We start from the raw sequence: 18264 nt of genomic DNA on the forward strand, positions 1-18264 counted from the left end.
TTGCTCTGCTCCCGGCTCTCCCTCTCCTGATCTCAGACAGCACCTGTGGTTTCCTGGGCAGCTGGGCTGAGTATCTGCAGCAACATTAGTCTCAGCGCAGCAGTGCTGTGATCTCCAACTTTCGTTTCCTATCAATGTACCTTCTGATCTCTGTCTGGAAGGCGCAGGTTTGGTGAGTCGGCTGAGCAGGAGCTGTCATTGTTTTGCCGTCCTCTGGTCAGGACACACAACTGCTGTGAGGAGGGAGGGGAAAATGCCAAAGCAAACCGAGTTGCTAGGGGGGCACTGGCGTTGCTAGGGGGCATGGGGGGTGCAGGACGCACCGGGTGATGCGTGGGGGGTGATGTGCCCCGGGGGGGGGACATGCTAACACTGCAGTGTTAGGAGCTACCCTGTTGTGCCATACACCGTTGGATGCGGAATGGCTGGCAGAGTGCAAGACAAAAAGCTGAATTGAAATTGCTCCTTTTGTTCAAAAGTTATGGCCAAAAAACTGGAAGAAAAATGCTTGGAGCCCTGTGGAAAGTGAAAGCGAGCCGTATCATGTGTTTACTCGTGAGTAGGCGTACTTGCCATAGTCTGTCGGAAAGGGCAGGCTGAGAGGAATCCAATAACACCTGAATGGTCCCGATCCAAGGAATGCAGCCCCCCCAAAGTACCGGAGAAGCTCCCCCCTCCCAGCTGCGAGTCTGAGCCCGAAACGAAGCCACGTGGCCGCATTTACTCATGAGTAGGTGGACTTGCCTTAGTCGAAGCAGGTGGAGAGGCTCCAAGGACCTCAAACACAGCAGAAGGAGGTTCCTCCCTCCCAGCTGCCTCCTTTCCAGTCTATGGAGTCCTATGGAAAGCAAAGCAACCCAACAGTCGCGTTTACTAGCAAGTAGGCAGACTTGCCTTGGCTGGTGGTCAGGCCAGGCAAAGGGGAATGTGAGGACACCAGAAGGATCCCGATCAGGCTGCTCCAGAAGGCAGCCTCCCCCCCCAAAAAAAGAACAAAAAAGAGGCTTGAATGGTAAGGGGAAAGTTTTCTATTTTGCATTTGTGAAGCCAGGAGGGTCTTTATTCTGATGTGCCTGAAATAGAAGAACTTGAAACTGGGCACTGGGAGGGCTGAAGAGCTCACTGATTTATTTATTTATTTATTTATTTAGGGGGGGGGGTTGTTACTGCAGGCAGACTACAGAGTAAGCTCCATTGACCACTATGGGACTTACTTCAGAGTAGACATGCATAGGATTGGGCTCAGAGGCTGCAATCCTACCCACACTTTCTTGAGAGTAAGCCCCATTGATCACAATAGGACTTACTTCAGAGTAGATTCACTTGGTGGAACAGGACTGGTTCCCCCTTATTTAATTATTTCTTTTATTTTAATTTAATTATTTATAATTATATATTTAAATTTGCTTGATGATGTCACTTCTGGCCATGACATCACTTCCAATGGGCCCTGGACAGATTGTCATTCTAAAAAGTGGGTCCCAGTGCTAAAAGTTTGAGAACTGCTGCAATAATGTGTTAGTAAGTTGACACAGGGTGTGTGTGTGAGACTCTACAAGTTTTCAAAATCACTAAAATCAGAGTTTGGAGGAATAAGACCATCATGTTATGTATCAGTCAATGCGTAATTTCATGCAGAATGCAATGAAACAAACCACATTGAAATATCTTTGTTCTAACAAAAGGTACAGCCAAAAAACCGGTGGGGGCGGGCAATGGTACATCACCCACCCACTATTATTATTATTATTATTATTATTATTATTATTATTATTATTATTATTATTATTAACAGTATTTATATACTGCTTTTCAACAAAAAGTTCACAAAGCGGTTTACAGAGAAAAATCAAAATCACTACATGGGGTGATGCGCAGGTCTCCCGCACTGGGTGACTCGAATCCTAGTGACATCACTGGTGGGGGTGTGTGTGTTTACAACCCAGCAGCAGACCATCTAGTCTAGGAGTGGTGTGCAGCTCCCTGGCCAAGAAGTCAGAGCTTCCCACTCCCACAGCTGTCCCTCCTGTCCCTGATGAAGCTGCTGCAGAAACCAGCGGGACTCTCTGGGCTTGGTCACGTACAGATACTGAAGTGTACCCTTGAGCATGCAGAAGTGTTTGTTCATGCCCGTGGGCCTCTCCAATGGGACATTAGCAGGCAAGAAATATCTTCAGTGATCCTAAAATTCAGGTTATAATCCAGATTTTATACTGATGAAGTATAAAGTCTATAGTTCTCTCCATTTGGTTCATGAAGTTACCTACTTAATCTTGATGGAGATTTCAGGGTACCTGTGGGGAAACCTTCAGGTATAACTAATTCTGCTGTCTATTAAATAGCTAATTGTGATTACTGTTCAAATCCCTTGGGTTCCTTCGGGGAGAATGGTGGGGTATAAATAAAGTAAATAAAAAAGGGCTTGATTGCTTTCTAGTTGACCCGTGACAGCCTAATCTCTGTAATCAGCACACTTCTGCCTTCAGGCAGACAAAACTCACAGTAAGCATCTTTTCTTCCTTGAGGAAAACCACAAAGCTGCCTGAAAGAGATTTCCTGTTGCGCTTGCTGACTGTCCCTAAAGGCAACAAGCGGAGCGAGTGGCCTGGCAGCTGAGACATGCAGGTGGCTTCATGCGCCTGAATATGTTCAGAAATGGTTGCTTTTCGTTTCTCAGTTTTGTGCTGCAGTTTTAACTTGTGCTTAAGCAATGGTTTTGGAAAGCTATCCTGACAAGCACTGCAGCAGCTGGTGTTTTAGATTTCATTTTGTGTGCTGCTCTGCAAGTATTTTACAATGAAAGATCGCTATAAAGAAGCATCTGATGAAATAAATAGGCATTTATTTGATTTGCATCTCTAGTCATGTGTCACTCAGCCTCGAGACAGCTCACAATCCAATAAACACCTAGTTAAAATCATTAACGCAACAGCTAAGGCGTCATGTAGGCTTTCCAAAACGGGGTAGCCCAATTGCTCCTTTCCTCTCTTGTAAGAAAGGTAATGCAAGGTGAGGCAGAGCCTCCCACCGGACTCGTTCGGAAAGCGGTGTCGCCATGGGAAGCACGCAAGGTGTGTGGGTTGTGGGTGCCTCCCGAGGCGGCACCGCTTGTGGAAGGACTTCAGCGGGGAGGCCCTGCCTCACCTGCCTCTCCACCCACCGAGCACGTGGGCTGTGGGTGCTTGGATGCCCCCCACGGCGCTGCTGCTTTTGGAAGGACTCCAGTGGGGAGGCCCTGCCTCACCTCCCCCACCCCCGGTTTAGAACCGTGGCGGGCGGACCTGCAGCCCGAGAGCTTCCTCCCAGGCCAAGGAGGGTCAGCGCGCCTTCCTCCACAGCCCGGGTGAGATCGGACAGGGGCAGATGCCAGGGACGGTCCGGGCCCCTTTCCGACCCCGGGCCCGGGGACTCATGACCCCTGCACCCCCTCCCGGCAGCGTTCAGACGACCAGCAGGCACGTGTCTTCGGAAGAGGGGGCGCTGCTCTTTGGGGCACTGTGGGGGCTGCAGAGAAGGGGAAGGACCTCTAGCGAGAAGGGCCGCCCCTCGTCGGGACGGAGGACGGGCACTCCGCAGCCCCGGAGGCGGAGCCCTCCTTGGGCTGCCAGGCGCGGAATTCGCGCTCAGTGCGCCCCACCCACACCCGCAGGCCAGCAGCGAAACGCACACAGGAGCCCCCGCAAGACCACCGGGGGCATACGAGACCCCCCCCAAGCACAGCAGCGGGGGGGGGCTGAGAAAGATGCCACGGAAGCCCTCGGGCAGTGGCATAGCTAGAGGGGTGCAAAGCACTACATGTCGCAGGGACGCGGCGCGGCGTGCAAGCGGCCCCCCCGTTTCGCTCCCCCGCCCGGAATGGCTCCAAAAGGCAGGGGGGAGGGCCGCACGCACAGCGCGGTGAAGCCCACCGGCAAGTTCCAGGACCCAAAGTGTTCCCTGGTCCAGCTGGCGGGTCTGACCCCCCCCCAACACCCCCTAGCCAGAGGAGGTGACCCACTGCTGGAGGGAGCACCACCCCTCACCCAGAAACGTCCTAAACTCCTGAAAAGCCTTTTCCCCTTGAGAAGCAGCGCACTGGGGATCTGAACACAGTGGGGGCAAACTACTAAGCCCCCCCCCATGGCAGTCATCCTGTTTGAGAGCAACTGTGTGCGTCTCCTTCCTCTCAAATTCCTCTCCCCGATCGCCATGCGGGCTTCCCTCCTGTCCTGGAGGCTGTGGTTGCCCCCTCCCCATTCTTCGCTTACCTCTGAAGTTCTTCCTTGTTTCATAGGTGTCTGTTGCTGGAGAAGAAGACAAGAAAGATGTGCATGAAAAGCTGTGAATGGGTTTAGGAATGGGTTAAGTCAGAATGCCAGATGTAGGGGAGAGCACCAGGATGAGGTCTCTTGTTCTCTGGTGTGCTCCCTGGGGCATTTGGTGGGCCGCTGTGAGATACCGGAAGCTGGACTAGATGGGCCTATGGCCTGATCCAGTGGGGGCTGCTCTTATGTTCTTAAGTACAATTCCCAGGAGGCCTTGCAGGTCTCTTGTTATCTGGTGTGCTCCCTGGGGCATTTGGTGGGCCGCTGTGAGATACAGCAAGCTGGACTAGATGGGCCTATGGCCTGATCCAGTGGGGCTGTTCTTATGTTCTTAACTACAATTCCCAGGAAGCCTTGCAGGTCTCTTGTTATCTGGTGTGCTCCCTGGGGCATTTGGTGGGCCGCTGTGAGATACAGGAAGCTGGACTAGATGGGCCTATGGCCTGCTCCAGTGGGGCTGTTCTTATGTTCTTATGTTCTGTGCGCTGTCAGTAGCACAGAAGTGCAACTCATGTCCACTCCCTCCCTTCCACCTGTCCATTATGCTGCCTGGGCATAAGTTCCTTTATTATTATTATTATTATTATTATTATTATTATTATTATTATTATTAATAATAATAATAATAATAATAACAACAACAACAGTATTTATATACCGCTTTTCAACTAGAAGTTCACAAAGCGGTTTACAGAGAAAAATCAAATAACTAAATGGCTCCCTGTCCCAAAAGGGTTCACAATCTAAAAAGATGCAAATGAATATCAGCAGACAGCCACTAGAACAGACACTGCTGGGGTGAGGTGGGCCAGTTCCCCCTGCTAAAAAAAGGAGCACCCACTTGAAAAAGTGCCTCTTACCAAATTAGCAGGGGTAAATTAGCTTTCCTTTAGGGAAAGCACTTTGGAGAAGGCAGTGGGGCTCTGTGGCCAGATTTCAAAGGCTGACCTGAACTCTTTTTCTCTCTCTCCTCCCCATCAGGTGTCAACCGGGTTCCACCCCTTGATATAAGTCGGCAGGCCCTGCTTTGGAGGAGTCATTTCCCTCCAGGCTGGCTTCTGGTGCAGATCTGCCTTCCAGCTCTGCAATGGCTTTCTGGGAGACTGTCCTGGGTGCTGTCTTAGCTGTCATCGTTGGGGGCCTCTACTGGGCTGGGGCTTTCCGCAGGAGGCAACCCGGGGAACCGCCTCTGGAGAAAGGTCTCATCCCCTGGCTAGGATACGGGCTGCAATTCCGGAAGGACAGTTTGGATTTTCTGAAAAGGATGCGAGAGAAACACGGGGATATTTTCACCGTGCTGATTGGCGGCCAGTACTTTACCTTCCTGATGGACCCCCTCTCTTTCGGGGCTGTGGTGCGGGAGGCCAGAGCCAAACTGGATTTCCTCACGTACGCCTCAGAACTCGTCATGAAAGTGTTTACCTATCAGCCTACCGAAGCGAGTCACAAGGTCCTGGAGGCTGCTAGCACAAGGCACCTCAAGGGGAACGGGTTAGTGGTGATGACCCAGGCCATGATGGACAACTTGCAGAAAGTGCTGCTCCCCGGCCTGGACTCTGCAGGAGAGCAGCAGCCCTGGAAAGAGGATGGACTGTTCCACTTCAGCTACAATGTGGTCTTCAGGGCCGGGTATTTAGCCCTGTTTGGAAACGAACCGGAAAAACCTGAGAAAGGCAGAGAAAACGATCAGAGGTGTGACCTGGTCGTCTCTGAAGATTTGTTTAAGGAATTCCGCAAATACGACCAGTTCTTCCCACGCTTAGCGTTTTCCATGCTGTCTTACGGAGAGAAAAAAGAAGTGGAGGCTTTGAAAGAACACTTTTGGAAGACCCTTTCGGTGAAGGAAGTCTACCACAAGGACAATATCAGCAGGTGGGTCAGTGAGCAAAGCCAGGGCTTGGGTGAGGCAGGGGAGCCCGAATACATGCGGGACCGGTACATGTTCTTGCTCCTCTGGGCAGCTCAGGGCAACACGGGCCCAGCTTCCTTCTGGCTTCTGGCCTACCTTATGAAACACCCAAAGGCCATGGAGGAGGTGAAGAAAGAGGTAGACCGAGTGGTGAGAGAATCAGGCCAAGAAGTGAAGCCAGGCGTCAAGCCGGTCAACATAACCCGGGAGATGCTGACCAAGACTCCCGTCTTGGACAGTGCTCTGGAGGAGACGCTGAGGTTGGCAGCAGCCCCTCTGCTGGTCAGAGTTGTGCTGATGGACATGGCACTCAAGATGAGCGACGGCAGAGAGTACTCTCTGCGCAAAGGAGACAAAGTGGCCATTTTCCCCTATCTGGCTGCACACATGGATCCGGACATCCATCCTGAGCCCCAGGCTTTCAAATATGACCGGTTTCTGAGCCTAGATGGCACCAAAAAAGAGTTCTATAAGAATGGGGAGAAGGTGAAATACCACACCATGCCCTGGGGCGCTGGAATCTCCATGTGCCCTGGCCGGTTCTTTGCTGTCAATGAGATGAAACTCTTTGCCTTCCTGATGCTCCTGTACTTCGACATGGAGCTAGTTAATAAGGAAGAGAACGTTCCTGCCATTGACCAAAACCGCTATGGCTTTGGCGTGATGCAGCCTGAGCACGACATCCGGTTTCGGTATCGACTGCGCTTTTGAGGAAAGTGGGAAGCCGGGCAGCCCATCCATACAGTGACTGCTGCAGTGTGTGTTGATGACCGGCAGCAAGCAGCAAGCAGACTCCAGGACCTACCCTTCATTTCAGGTCTGTCTCCAGCTTCCTCCGCCAGCCACAGACAGGGGCACTCCAGTCTGCTGCTCCTGACCTCGCTCCTTCTTTGGACTGTCCCTTTCAACAAAACAGGAACTGCGCATGAAGGAGTGAAGGAGGGCGATGGCGCAGTGGACTGCTGCATCCTGCCTGGGTTTTTGGCGAGATGTGTACACGCACGACAGGCGCAGCAGCAAAACTGTTGTGCCAGTTTGAAGCAGTGCTGGGCTTAGGCAAAATGCGGTGGGGAGGGAACCTGGGATTGCAGCCTTGGAGTTGGAGTTACCAGCCCTACACTCCTGTGTGGGCAAATTGAATTCCTTGTACACTGGGGTGCTGCCCTGCCACATTTGGGGGGGGCACTTTTGCACCATCCCTGGTCAAGACAAGCATTCCCTGTGATACAAAGGCATCTTTGTAGTGGCACTTTGCTGCCTGGTGACTTCCTGCTACTCCTCAGCTTCCTGCTTCAGCATCTCTGAGAGTGGTCCAGCCACTCCTTCTGAAAATAATCTAGCTGGCTGCCTTTCTGGAGCTGGATTGTTTTGCCTCTGTGGATTGGTTGCGGGGAGCCCAATAGCATCCCCAGAGTCCTTTGCAGCTCAGGATGTTGACAGGGATCTCTTTGAACAAGGAATGCAAAGTCCACCCTAAAGGCTTTTTGGTTTGGGGTGGGTGATGCAGTGCAGAGCCTCCTGAATCCCTTGTGTGATGGGACAGAGGTGGAGAATTGTGAATTGTCAAAGAGATTGTGCTTTTGACTCAGGGTGGGAACACCTGAGTGGGGGAACAGACAGCAGCTGGGCTTGCTATCAGTGTAGGAACCCACTCTGAAAGGAAGTGGGGGATTCAGGCAGGTAGTGGTATAATTATGAATAATAATTATGGGAGTGGTAGTGGTATAATTATGAATCGTGGACCATTATGAATAAATGGTGGATCATTATAACCCCTAACACATTGCCTCGTATTTTATTGGGGGATGCAAGCAAAGACAAAACAATATTTGCTTGGTCAAGCTAGGTTCAAGCAAATGCTATTTAATATGCCATTATATCAAAGATCTTGAACTGCTATTTTCCAGCTGTGGAATGAAGTTGAGACTGGGAGATTCTTCCATTTAAAACTCTGAAGAAAGTTATGAGGAGAGGCTACAGCGTTTAGGGCTCTTCAGTCTAAAAGGCATGTGAGGTGGGATATGATTGAGATGTACAAAATTATGCATGGGACGGATAGAGCAGTGCTTCTCAATGAGTGGTACTGGTACCACCAGTGGTACTTGAGGTGGTATTTGTGGGACCCCTGGACCCCTGCCACCCAGCAGCAAGCTCTGGAATGCGACACAACAAACAGCAGTAGGAGACTCCAGTGTTCAGAAATGCTCTCCCATCCACCCTGAGCCTTACTGGTGTTGTGTTGCGTCTGGCCTCTCAACCCATAAGTGACTGGCAATGATGTCATCGCTAGTTACTTCCAGTGGTACTACAAATAGGTAGACCATGTGAAGTGGTACAGCGCAGGACAAACATGGAGAAACACTGGGATGGAGTGGACAGAGGGATGTTCTTTCCCTCTCACACAACACTAGAACCAGGGGACAGCCACTAAAATTGGGAGATTCAGAACAGACAAAAGACAATATTTCTTTAACCAGCGTGTTATTTGTTTGCGGAATTCCTTACCACAGAAAGTGGCAATGACATCCAACCTAGATGCCTTTAAAAGGGGATTGGACAGATTTCTGGAGGAAAAGTTCATCACAAGGTTCCATGCCATGATGGGTATGTGCAACCTCCTGGTTTTCTGGTGGGCCACAGTGAGATAGAGGAAGCTGGACTAGATGGGCCTTTGGCCTGATCCAGCAGGGCTCCTCTTGAGCTCAGGCTTGTAATGTATACAGCAGAGGTGCAGAGGAGTGGCAGGCCCCAGGGTGAGTGTATGTTTAAGCCTTCTTCCATCTCCCACTGAAGTTGTCCTGCCCGGAGTCAGCGCATTGGTCTACCCGGCTCCACATTGCCTTCTGCAACATGCATCCATAGTCTTACAGCAGAGACCTTGAAGCCCTCTTACCACAGATCGTTGTCACTGGACATGCTGAGACACGGTGACCTTTGACCCTAGACTGTAAAACCACTGGATAGCATAGCGACACATACAATGGTAACAGAAAAAACTGCTTGATGTTAAGAAAGAATCATTTTGCAAAAGTCTAACCCAAGCTGGGATTTACATCCTAGGCAAGGCTAATAGACAAGCCTAGGACTGGGCTCTGTCTTTGTTACGTGGTCGGAGAATATCACAGCAAATTGTGGACAGTGACATGGATTGCACTGAGCACCAGAAATCTTGTCCTTGCTCACCACAAAAATGACACCCACACCCACATCTTCACTGACAGACATGGTGCTGCAATGAATTCTCCCAGCATCAAAGACACACAAGAAGCCTCTAAGCTTTTTGTTTGATTTTTCCCCATTTAATTTTGCATCTGAAATGCCAGGCTTTGCCTTTAAAAATGTTTGGAATGATTGGTCTTGTCCAAAGACTCCAGCCAAAGCAACGTCAGAGGTCACTGCTAAAACTCATGGACAGTAACCATTTCTTCTTTTGTCACATGAGATTTCAAGCCCTGATCAGCCAGAAATGTGCCTGGTGGTGTTCAGCGAGTGCCTGCTGTTCAACCTCATTACCTAACCATCAGGAGGCCATATTCATGCTGACTTTATGTGGGAAGGGAAGCTGACACGAGGCCACTAGGTCCTATAAAGGACTTGCAGCCCACAAATCTACTTCCTGACCAGAAAGTTTAAATCTGTTTCCCGCAAATGGCCCCAAGCAGACTGTAGAGACAGTTTTCATCAAGGTCAGCTTCTGTTGCAGTGACAGTCCAGTATATCTCCCCCAAAACTCAAATGGTCAAGACTTGATCAGTGGAAAAGTCATTCTCAGCACATGTACTGCTGCTGAAATTATTCTGGGATCTATATGCTGGTCCAATTTATTTTAGGCCCTAGCACAAGAGTCCTCACTTGTGAACAACAAGATCCAAGATGCTGCAGATCTCAGCACTGCCACAAATCCGTCCGCTTCTCTGAAGCCTTGCTTTTGCTTTCTTGTTCCTTCTGAGGGTTGAGAGCTCCCTTCCTGTTTGTTCAAGGATTCTGCCAAGCACGATTTCCCTGGAAAGCTTAATAAACCACTACAAGCTCTCTTCGTCTTCCTGGAATTGTGAGTCATGGGATCCCTATCACATCCTTATGACCTCAATGAGTGACATGGAAGAACAATAAAAGAGGAGACCTTTGCCCTTGCAGTCCTGCCCATTAAGTACCCATTGAAAGGTATAGCAAGGGCAGCAGCAGACTTCCACATCATTGAGCTCTGCTATCTTTTGATCCATGACGATACAGGTTCCTTGAAGTGAAATACATTCTCTCTCCTACAAGCAGAGAGTAGATTTTTCAGAGCAGCTGAAGCTGATTTGGTGGAGACATCTTCATTCATGGTCCCCTCTGGGCATACAGCATGCAGGCTTTTGAAGCTATCCAAAACCCTGCAAATGTGACCAGAGACTGTGTGAAACAGAAACAAAATCAGGGACTGAGCACAAGCAATGACTGTACAGCTCTGTCCAGGTTTCAGCCAGGCCATCGGAGACAAAAACCAAAGGCTGTTTGAGGTGGGTCACCAATGCTGTCACTGTGAGCCGTTCTGCCCCCAACAAACACTCTCCCTCCAATCAAGTGGGAGGAGGAACTCTCTTCCCTCCCCTTTGGGACAGCAGCAGCAGTGCTGGAAGGAGAAGGGGGGCAGGTGCTGCTGCTGCCCCCTCACTGCCCCTGCCCACTTGGCTGCAGCCACACAGAAATGCAAGGACGATGATCCTTTGGCCTCTTTCAGCCCCTTTTGTGCCACCTTCTTGCTCATCCTCACAGAGTTTTTTTAAAACATGAACACAGGGAGCGATGCATGCTGGGCCCCTCTGGGTCGTTTTAAAAAAGACCTGCATGGCAGACATTCAAGAAGACAGTGAAGGGGGGGGAGAGAAGCAGCAGGATCTGTGCCCCACCCTGCATTCTCCACGAAGCCAAGTGGGCCGAGAGGGTGAGGAAGTGGCATTGGCAGCCACTACCACATTTTCCCTTTCAGCACCTCTGGAGAGAGAAGGGGGCTGCCACTGTCCAAAACCTCTTCTTGCAAGCGGATGGAGTAGCAAAGCACTGGCTGCGGGGGCTCCATCAGCCGTGGGCCAGAGGGGCCAGAAAGGCGGGAGGCCCTCATTAGTTCACTGCTCCCTTTCAAGGCACCACTTGAGCTGACATGTTCACGCGGTGTCATCTCTGGACTGATTTGGCTCTATCCTCTCACAGTCACATGGGCAGTGTGTAGGCAGAAGAGGGGAGCGAAGGGTGGATTGGGAAGGATTCAGCAGCAGCGTCTGCCAAAAACAAATCCCCTTCGCAGGCTTGAGCTGCCTGCATAGTTCACACAGACTTGCGCCAGTGATATTGCTGGTGCAGGCCCAAGCTGACTCACCAGGCCAGCAGAGAAGTACACCAAGGAGACCTCAGGAGGGCAAAACTCCTTAGCGGGATGGAGCCGGCACTGCATTGGCTTTGCTGCATCACAGGGCAGGGAGTTAGTTAAGATTGGGCTGCCTGTCATAAAGCAGGAGTACTGGTCAAAGGCAGGACTTAGAGCCAGAACGGATTGCATAGCAGGAGCCCAGGCACACCACACTTCTTGGCACTCCAAAGGGCTGCTGGATGAGGAGGGCACCAGACTGCCTGGCACAGATCCAGGGGAGAGGACGGTGGCAGGGAAACAGTTGCACAGGAAGCAGGAGGCTGACCTGCTTGCAGCCAATAGAGTCTGTGACACAGAATGCCACAAAAGTTCATGGTCTAGAAATCACCTCTGATGTTGCTTTGTGCAGGATCAACCATTCCAAACATTTCGAAAGGCTAAGGGTGACGTCTGTGGTGTCTGGCCAGGAAAGGGAGTTCAGATAGCCTGTGCTTCACTTCCTGAGTGAAAAGAAGCACTGGTGTGTGACATGGCTGTCCCATTTAGGGTTGCCAACTGACCAGGAAAAAACACACCCTGGTCTGGCCATTGCTTTTGTGTCTGGTCAGGTGCCAGAGTGTTTTTATTGTTAGCCACAAGAAACTCCTTGTAGTTCCTACCATTAACACTATTCTGATGCAATTGTACTACATAACTTCAGACTTTTCACAGAGACTGGAAGGTATATAGATGGTTGCTAGGAAACTACTGTTCAGTCCCCTTCCTTTATTGCCTGTCATGTACTTCCTCTCACTTCCACTCTTTGAATTGAATATCAACTACTTTACTCAAAATGTGGACTTGTATTATTATTATTATTATTATTATTAATTTGTACCCTGCCTTTTTGCCCAACGGGCACACAAGGCGGCTTATAACATTTAAAAAAAATACAACATTAAAAACAATTAACAATTTACATAATTAAAAAAATATAAAAACAAACAAACAAACAAACCCCGTGGATTTTCATATAAAAGCAAGAACGCCAGCCACCCTGTCAACAATTAAAAGCTTTTTGAAATAAAAAGGTCTTCAGTCCACGCCGAAACGTTAGCAACGAGGGAACAGTTCTCAGTTCTAAGGGGAGGGTATTCCACAGTTCGGGAGCCACCACCGAGAAGGCCCTCTTCCTGGCCGCCACCCCTCTCACATCTCTTAGTGGCGGCACAGTCAAAAGGGGGGCCCCCCCAGATGATCTAAGAGCACGGGCAGGATTGTAGGGAAGGAGGTGGTCCCTCAAATACCCCGGACCCGAGCCGTAGAGGGCTTTAAAAGTCAAAACTAGCATCTTGAATTGGGCCTGGAACAGAACCGGCAGCCAGTGTAGCTCGACAGAGTCAAACCGACGTGCCCCAGCAACCACACGAGCAGCCGCGTTCTGTACTAGTTGTAATTTCCGGACCGTCTTCAAGGACAGCCCCACGAAGAGCGCATTGCAATAATCTAATCTAGATGTCACTAGGGCATGGGTTACTGTGGCCAGGTCCGTGCAGCTCAGGTACGGTCGCAGCTGGCGAATCAGCCGAAGCTGAGCAAAGGCTCCCCTGGCCACCGTCGCCACCTGGGACTCCAGGAGCAGCTGTGGATCCAGGAGAACCCCCAAGCTGCGGACCTGCTCCTTCAGAGGGAGTGCAACCCCATTCAGAGCAGGACGATAGTCCAGCACCCGAGCCGTGGATTTCCGAACCAAAAGCACCTCTGTCTTATCCGGATTTAATTTCAGCTTGTTCGCCCACATCCAGCCCCTAACCGCCTCCAGACAGCGATCCAGGACCCCAACCGCCTCCTCAGAATCAGGGGGAAAGGAGAGATAGAGCTGGGTGTCATCAGCATACTGATGGCAACCCACTCCAAACCCCCAGATGACCTCTCCCAGCGGCTTCATGTAGATGTTAAAGAGCATGGGGGATAAGATGGAACCCTGCGGCACCCCAAACCTAAGAGGTCGGGGTGCCGAACAGGCATCCCCCAGCACCACCTTCTGGGATCTGTCAGCCAGGAAGGAGCGGAACCACTTCAAAACAGTGCCTCCAAGCCCCGACCAGGCCAGCCGGCCCAGAAGGACACCATGGTTGATGGTGTCGAAAGCCGCCGAGAGGTCCAGCAGGACTAACAGGGTTGCACTCCCCCTGTCCATCCCCCGGCGAAGGTCATCCACCAAGGCAACCAAGGCAGTCTCCGTCCCAAACCCCGGCCTGAAGCCAGATTGGAATAGGTCCAGATAATCTGTTTCCTCCAGTACCCTCTGAAGCTGGGATGCCACCACCCGCTCAATCACCTTGCCCAGGAATGGGATATTTGAGACTGGCCAAAAGTTGTTTAAATTAGTGGGATCCAGGGAGGGCTTCTTCAGGAGGGGGCGAACCATCACCTGCTTCAAGGCAGGCGGGAGCACCCCCTCCCTCAGAGATGAGTTCACCACCCTCCCCGTCCACTCGGCCAGCCCTTCTCGGGCAGCCCTAATTAACCATGCTGGGCACTGGTCGAGCGGGCAAGTAGCAGGTCTCACATTCCAGAGAATCCTGTCCACATCCTCAGGCTCTACAAGCTGAAAAGAATCCCAAATAGCAGGATAGACAGGTGCCCCGGGGACATCACTAGACATGCCCACAGTCATGCCGAATCTGATCGACCTTTTCTGCAAAATGTTTACTGAACACGTCACAGCGAGCCTCCGTGTGCTCCTCCCCACCAGTGGGGGGGGGGGCAGATGTAAAAGGCTACGGACCACACGAAAGAGCTCAGCTGGACGGTTCTCTGCAGATGCAATGGTGGCAGAGAGGTGCGCCCTCTTAGCTGCCACCACCGCCTTAGAATATGCTCTCAACTGGGCCCTAGCCTACACCCTTGTATGTTGCAAGGATCCCTCAGGATTGGATAGATCCATGCCTCATTGATGTTCAGGCCACACAAAGTTTGCCCTTCCTCTGACTGCATCCTCAAGGACAGCACTTTACTTTTTCCTATAGGAGTGAATGGCAACACCCACTTTCAGGGGAAAAGGTGAGAGCCTCTGGTGACCCCAGACATTGGGAATCAAGCCTGCTCTTAACCTGCCAAAGTTCCACTGCCTTTGCACACTCATTTCCAAGGCCTATTTCTTGTCATGCGTAGTCAGAATGCATAGTCAGAATGAATATGTTTGGCATAAAATCTTTATTAAAATATCTTTAATGGAACAGCCTTGTGTTCATAAATATATCTTCAGTCATGCTCAGAATGCATGCAAACAGGAGAGAAACACAGTCACATCATATACAAAAGAAAAGATGGCAAATCTAGATGCTAAAGTCTTTTTCAAAAATCATATGGTAAAGTAAAAACACTTTGCATCCTCAAATGCTGGTTTCCCTTCCGCATACAATAAACTGTGGCAATGTCTAATAGGCAGCAAATTTGGAAGTCCAGGTGATTTATGGAAACTCCCCCTGCCTTGTGAACTAGACCCTGAGCTTCCTTGACTGATTGTTGTATGGGAACAGTCTACTTTAAAATCCAAAGCTCCACAGTTTCATTTTTGCGACCTGATTAAAGGCATCAGGGCACAGAGATTGAATTGCTCAGAATAGGAACCTCTGTAAACCACATTTGAGTTCTCAACACTGTTCAGGCATTTTATCCTGCAAACTAGTCTGAGCCTGCACTAATGTCAGTGTTGGCAATGCTTTGCACCAAAGTGGCAATGAATGTTGCTCACCTTAAATATTTGAAGTGTGCATCATCTTCTCAACTACCTTTACACTGTTAGCAGATAGAAACTTAGCTGTTTTTTCACCAAGTATGGCTCTTTGGCAGTTATTGATAGTTCAGAACATGATCCAAGGACAATTTCATGAATTTAGAATGCTATAATAGAATAGAATATGAAAGAATTTCCCAGTCCATACCCTTCATTAACTCAGCTCTGTGGACCAAGGTTTTTCTTATTCTCCATATTTTGTGAGGAAAGTTAGAAATTCTGCAAGAAACTGAATGCTACAGAAACTAGATAGATGTTTGAAAGAAGTTTAAGAACAAGGGGATTAGCTTCACAAAAGAAAAAAATATGTTTCCCATCACCATCAAATGTCAAAGAACCCAACATTCCTCAATAGTTACAGGGGAAAGAACATACACACACACACACGTATTGATAGTTTGGCCTCTTGACTTGGAGGAGGAGGGGGAGGTCATCAAAAGTCTGCCAGTTATGTGATATCTGACCATAGAGATTGTCAATCCAATACACTGAAAACAACAGGCTTGGGAATATATTGCATAACTCTGGCTGGTTTGGTGGAAGCAGCATGCCAAGTCTGGTTTCCACAGCAAAACAAGGAACATTTTGACTGCAAATTACAAAGATAATCATTTTATGGTATAGTCAAGACTTGCTTTTATGCTCGAAATGCACCCAGGGGTACAGGGTTCCAAGATTGCCTGTGTCCCCCCTCATTGTGCAAAAGCCCCCAAACCCATCCTCAAATAAGACTATGAAAGATAACTTGCCATGTGAGAATTATGCATTTAGGAGATGCTACGGTCTGTCCATCCATCTCTGTGGCAGTACCTGTATAGGAAGTGCTCAGCATCACAACAGATAATCATTGCATTTCACTACATACTTCACTATGCCACTGAGCAGCTTGCAAATTTGGCTCATACACATCCTGTGATACTCAGGAGCACAAGAGAGTCAGCCTCAACACATTTTTTGTCCTTACAAGAGCTGTAGCAAGTGTGTCCCACTTTGATTACTGCGCTGGCATTTAACATTTAGCTACACCATCACATGAGAACTCTGAATCTACTGTGGCAGTAACTCTATAGGATAAATGATCTCTTTTTGCAAAAGAGTTTCTCTGAGATACAGCATGGGCAAGGTTGTCAGCAGGCACATACAGGATCCACCAACACCACAGGCCATCCATATTGCCAGCCCAAGTAGTGCAGACCTCAGGTGTTTCATGTATCTTATAACTGTGGGTGTTCTATCACAATCTAGTAAATGATTCCACAACAAAATAGATATATATCTGATTATAGATCAGATTTCAACTTATATTAAGTTGTTTTTTCATATTCATGTTCTTTGTTCAGGAACAAAGGTTCATTTCTAGGCTGCTTGCCCAGAGGCAGGTTCGCTGCTATGTTTGATGACTGTGAGTGATCTGAGGTCATCCATATTTCATAAACTATTCTTAACAGCTGTCAAGATGCACAGGCTGTGGAACTTTTTTTCTGCTCCTTTCTCAGAACAAAATGGAAGTTGTGTACTTTACCCTCACAGTTTTAATGAATGTTTCCAGGAACACTGCAGCTCTCCAGAAGCTTATCACAGGCTCCTCATGGGTGGAGATAGATATAAAAAGTGTGATTGCAATAATCTGATGAAGGGATATAGAAGATCATGCAGTGAAGTTCCCTGACCACAGACCAATATCTTAAAAATGCATTCATGACATATCCCTGCCTAGTATTGCCTTTAGAAAATGTAGAGAAGGAGATTCCATAAATTCCTTTGGCAATTTCATTCAATTTTGCCGCAACTCTTCAACTGCCTGCCCTTCTGTAGCCAAAACCGATTAATGCCACAAGCATTGCTCTCCTTAGAAACAATTTCAGGAAAACACAGTGGTAGACTACAGGAGACATGTTGATGAATGATGGCTTGGTATGCACTTTTTCATGGAAATACACCAACAGTGAGAATTGCATACACTCAAAATAAAAGTGCACACGCGTTACTGCCCTTTGGCTCATGCCAACTTGTGTTTCAGTCTGAAGAAGCTGCCCATCCCTTTTCAGCGGAGAGAAGCTGCCTGTCCTTTTCTACCATTCCAGAAAAAAGAAACGATGAGCGTGAACAGACATTTTTCAGGGTCAGTGGGGTACGGAGATGGAGGGGAGCCTCCCTGCAGTTGCGTCAGGTGCATTTCACTAAACAGTCATGAGGCCATACTTGGAACACAGCAAGGCCCTTTTCCTTTCTCGCTCTGCTACAAAATTCCTCAGTTTGGCAGTGGAGAAAGTAACTGTGGCTTGCTGCCTCTCATCCAGGCCAGTCTCCTGCAGCCATGGAGACTGAAGGCATTCCGAAGCTGAGGGTCTCCTCCTGGTAGAGAAAAACACATAGGAGTTCAAGTGGGATCAGGCAGAAGGTGAGAGGCTAAATTCAGACAACCACGTTTTTCTCCTAAAGGTTTGTTTGTCTCAGAACTTGGAGGCTGCTTACAGAGACAGCACAGGAATCTGGGTGAGAACTCAATCAGGCTCAAGAACAAAGCAGATGGGAAGGGGACATTTAACCCTGTCCTGTCACGCCATGGTCCCAACAAACAGAGTAGGCCCCACTTTGCTGTTCTTCAACTCAGAAGGAACTTTCTGATCTGCACCAATGGCTGTTTCCTTTCTAGGGCTAAGAGATGCTTCGGGGGCACTGTTTTAATTAGAACTGTATTGTGCAGGAAAGGGTTAAATACCTTCCTCACACATCACATCACCTGGGCCTGATCAGGTTCCCTTCCCCCCCCATAGTTGCTATTTAACTGGGGACGATGACATTAATTCAGAACCAAACAACATGTTCTATTCTACATTGTTTTGAACCTCCGTGACTGCTGAAGAAAAAAAAAACTGGTTAAATGAGATTACTGAAATTATCGAGTCTTCATAGTTTG

The 18264-nt window shown here is 49.1% G+C and overlaps 2 protein-coding genes across 2 annotated transcripts in view; one reads left to right on the forward strand and one right to left on the reverse strand.

The window, feature by feature from the left end:
• The first annotated feature begins 5318 nt into the window (after positions 1-5318).
• On the forward strand, positions 5319-7943 carry LOC136651669 (7-alpha-hydroxycholest-4-en-3-one 12-alpha-hydroxylase-like). Its single transcript, XM_066628271.1, has one exon. It carries the CDS (start codon positions 5392-5394, stop codon positions 6922-6924), a length of 1533 nt encoding a protein of 510 aa, XP_066484368.1. The 5' UTR covers positions 5319-5391; the 3' UTR covers positions 6925-7943.
• A 6799-nt stretch (positions 7944-14742) lies between these two features.
• OBSCN (obscurin, cytoskeletal calmodulin and titin-interacting RhoGEF) overlaps positions 14743-18264 on the reverse strand; it is a 210209-nt gene continuing 206687 nt past the window's right edge. Inside the window, exon 108 of the mRNA XM_066627017.1 lies at positions 14743-17699. Within this exon, the coding sequence (XP_066483114.1) occupies positions 17525-17699 (175 nt within the window). The 3' untranslated portion in view covers positions 14743-17524. The remainder of the gene's footprint in view (positions 17700-18264) is intronic.

Source organism: Tiliqua scincoides, chromosome 5 (assembly GCF_035046505.1).
Source record: "Tiliqua scincoides isolate rTilSci1 chromosome 5, rTilSci1.hap2, whole genome shotgun sequence".
NCBI lineage: Eukaryota > Metazoa > Chordata > Lepidosauria > Squamata > Scincidae > Tiliqua > Tiliqua scincoides.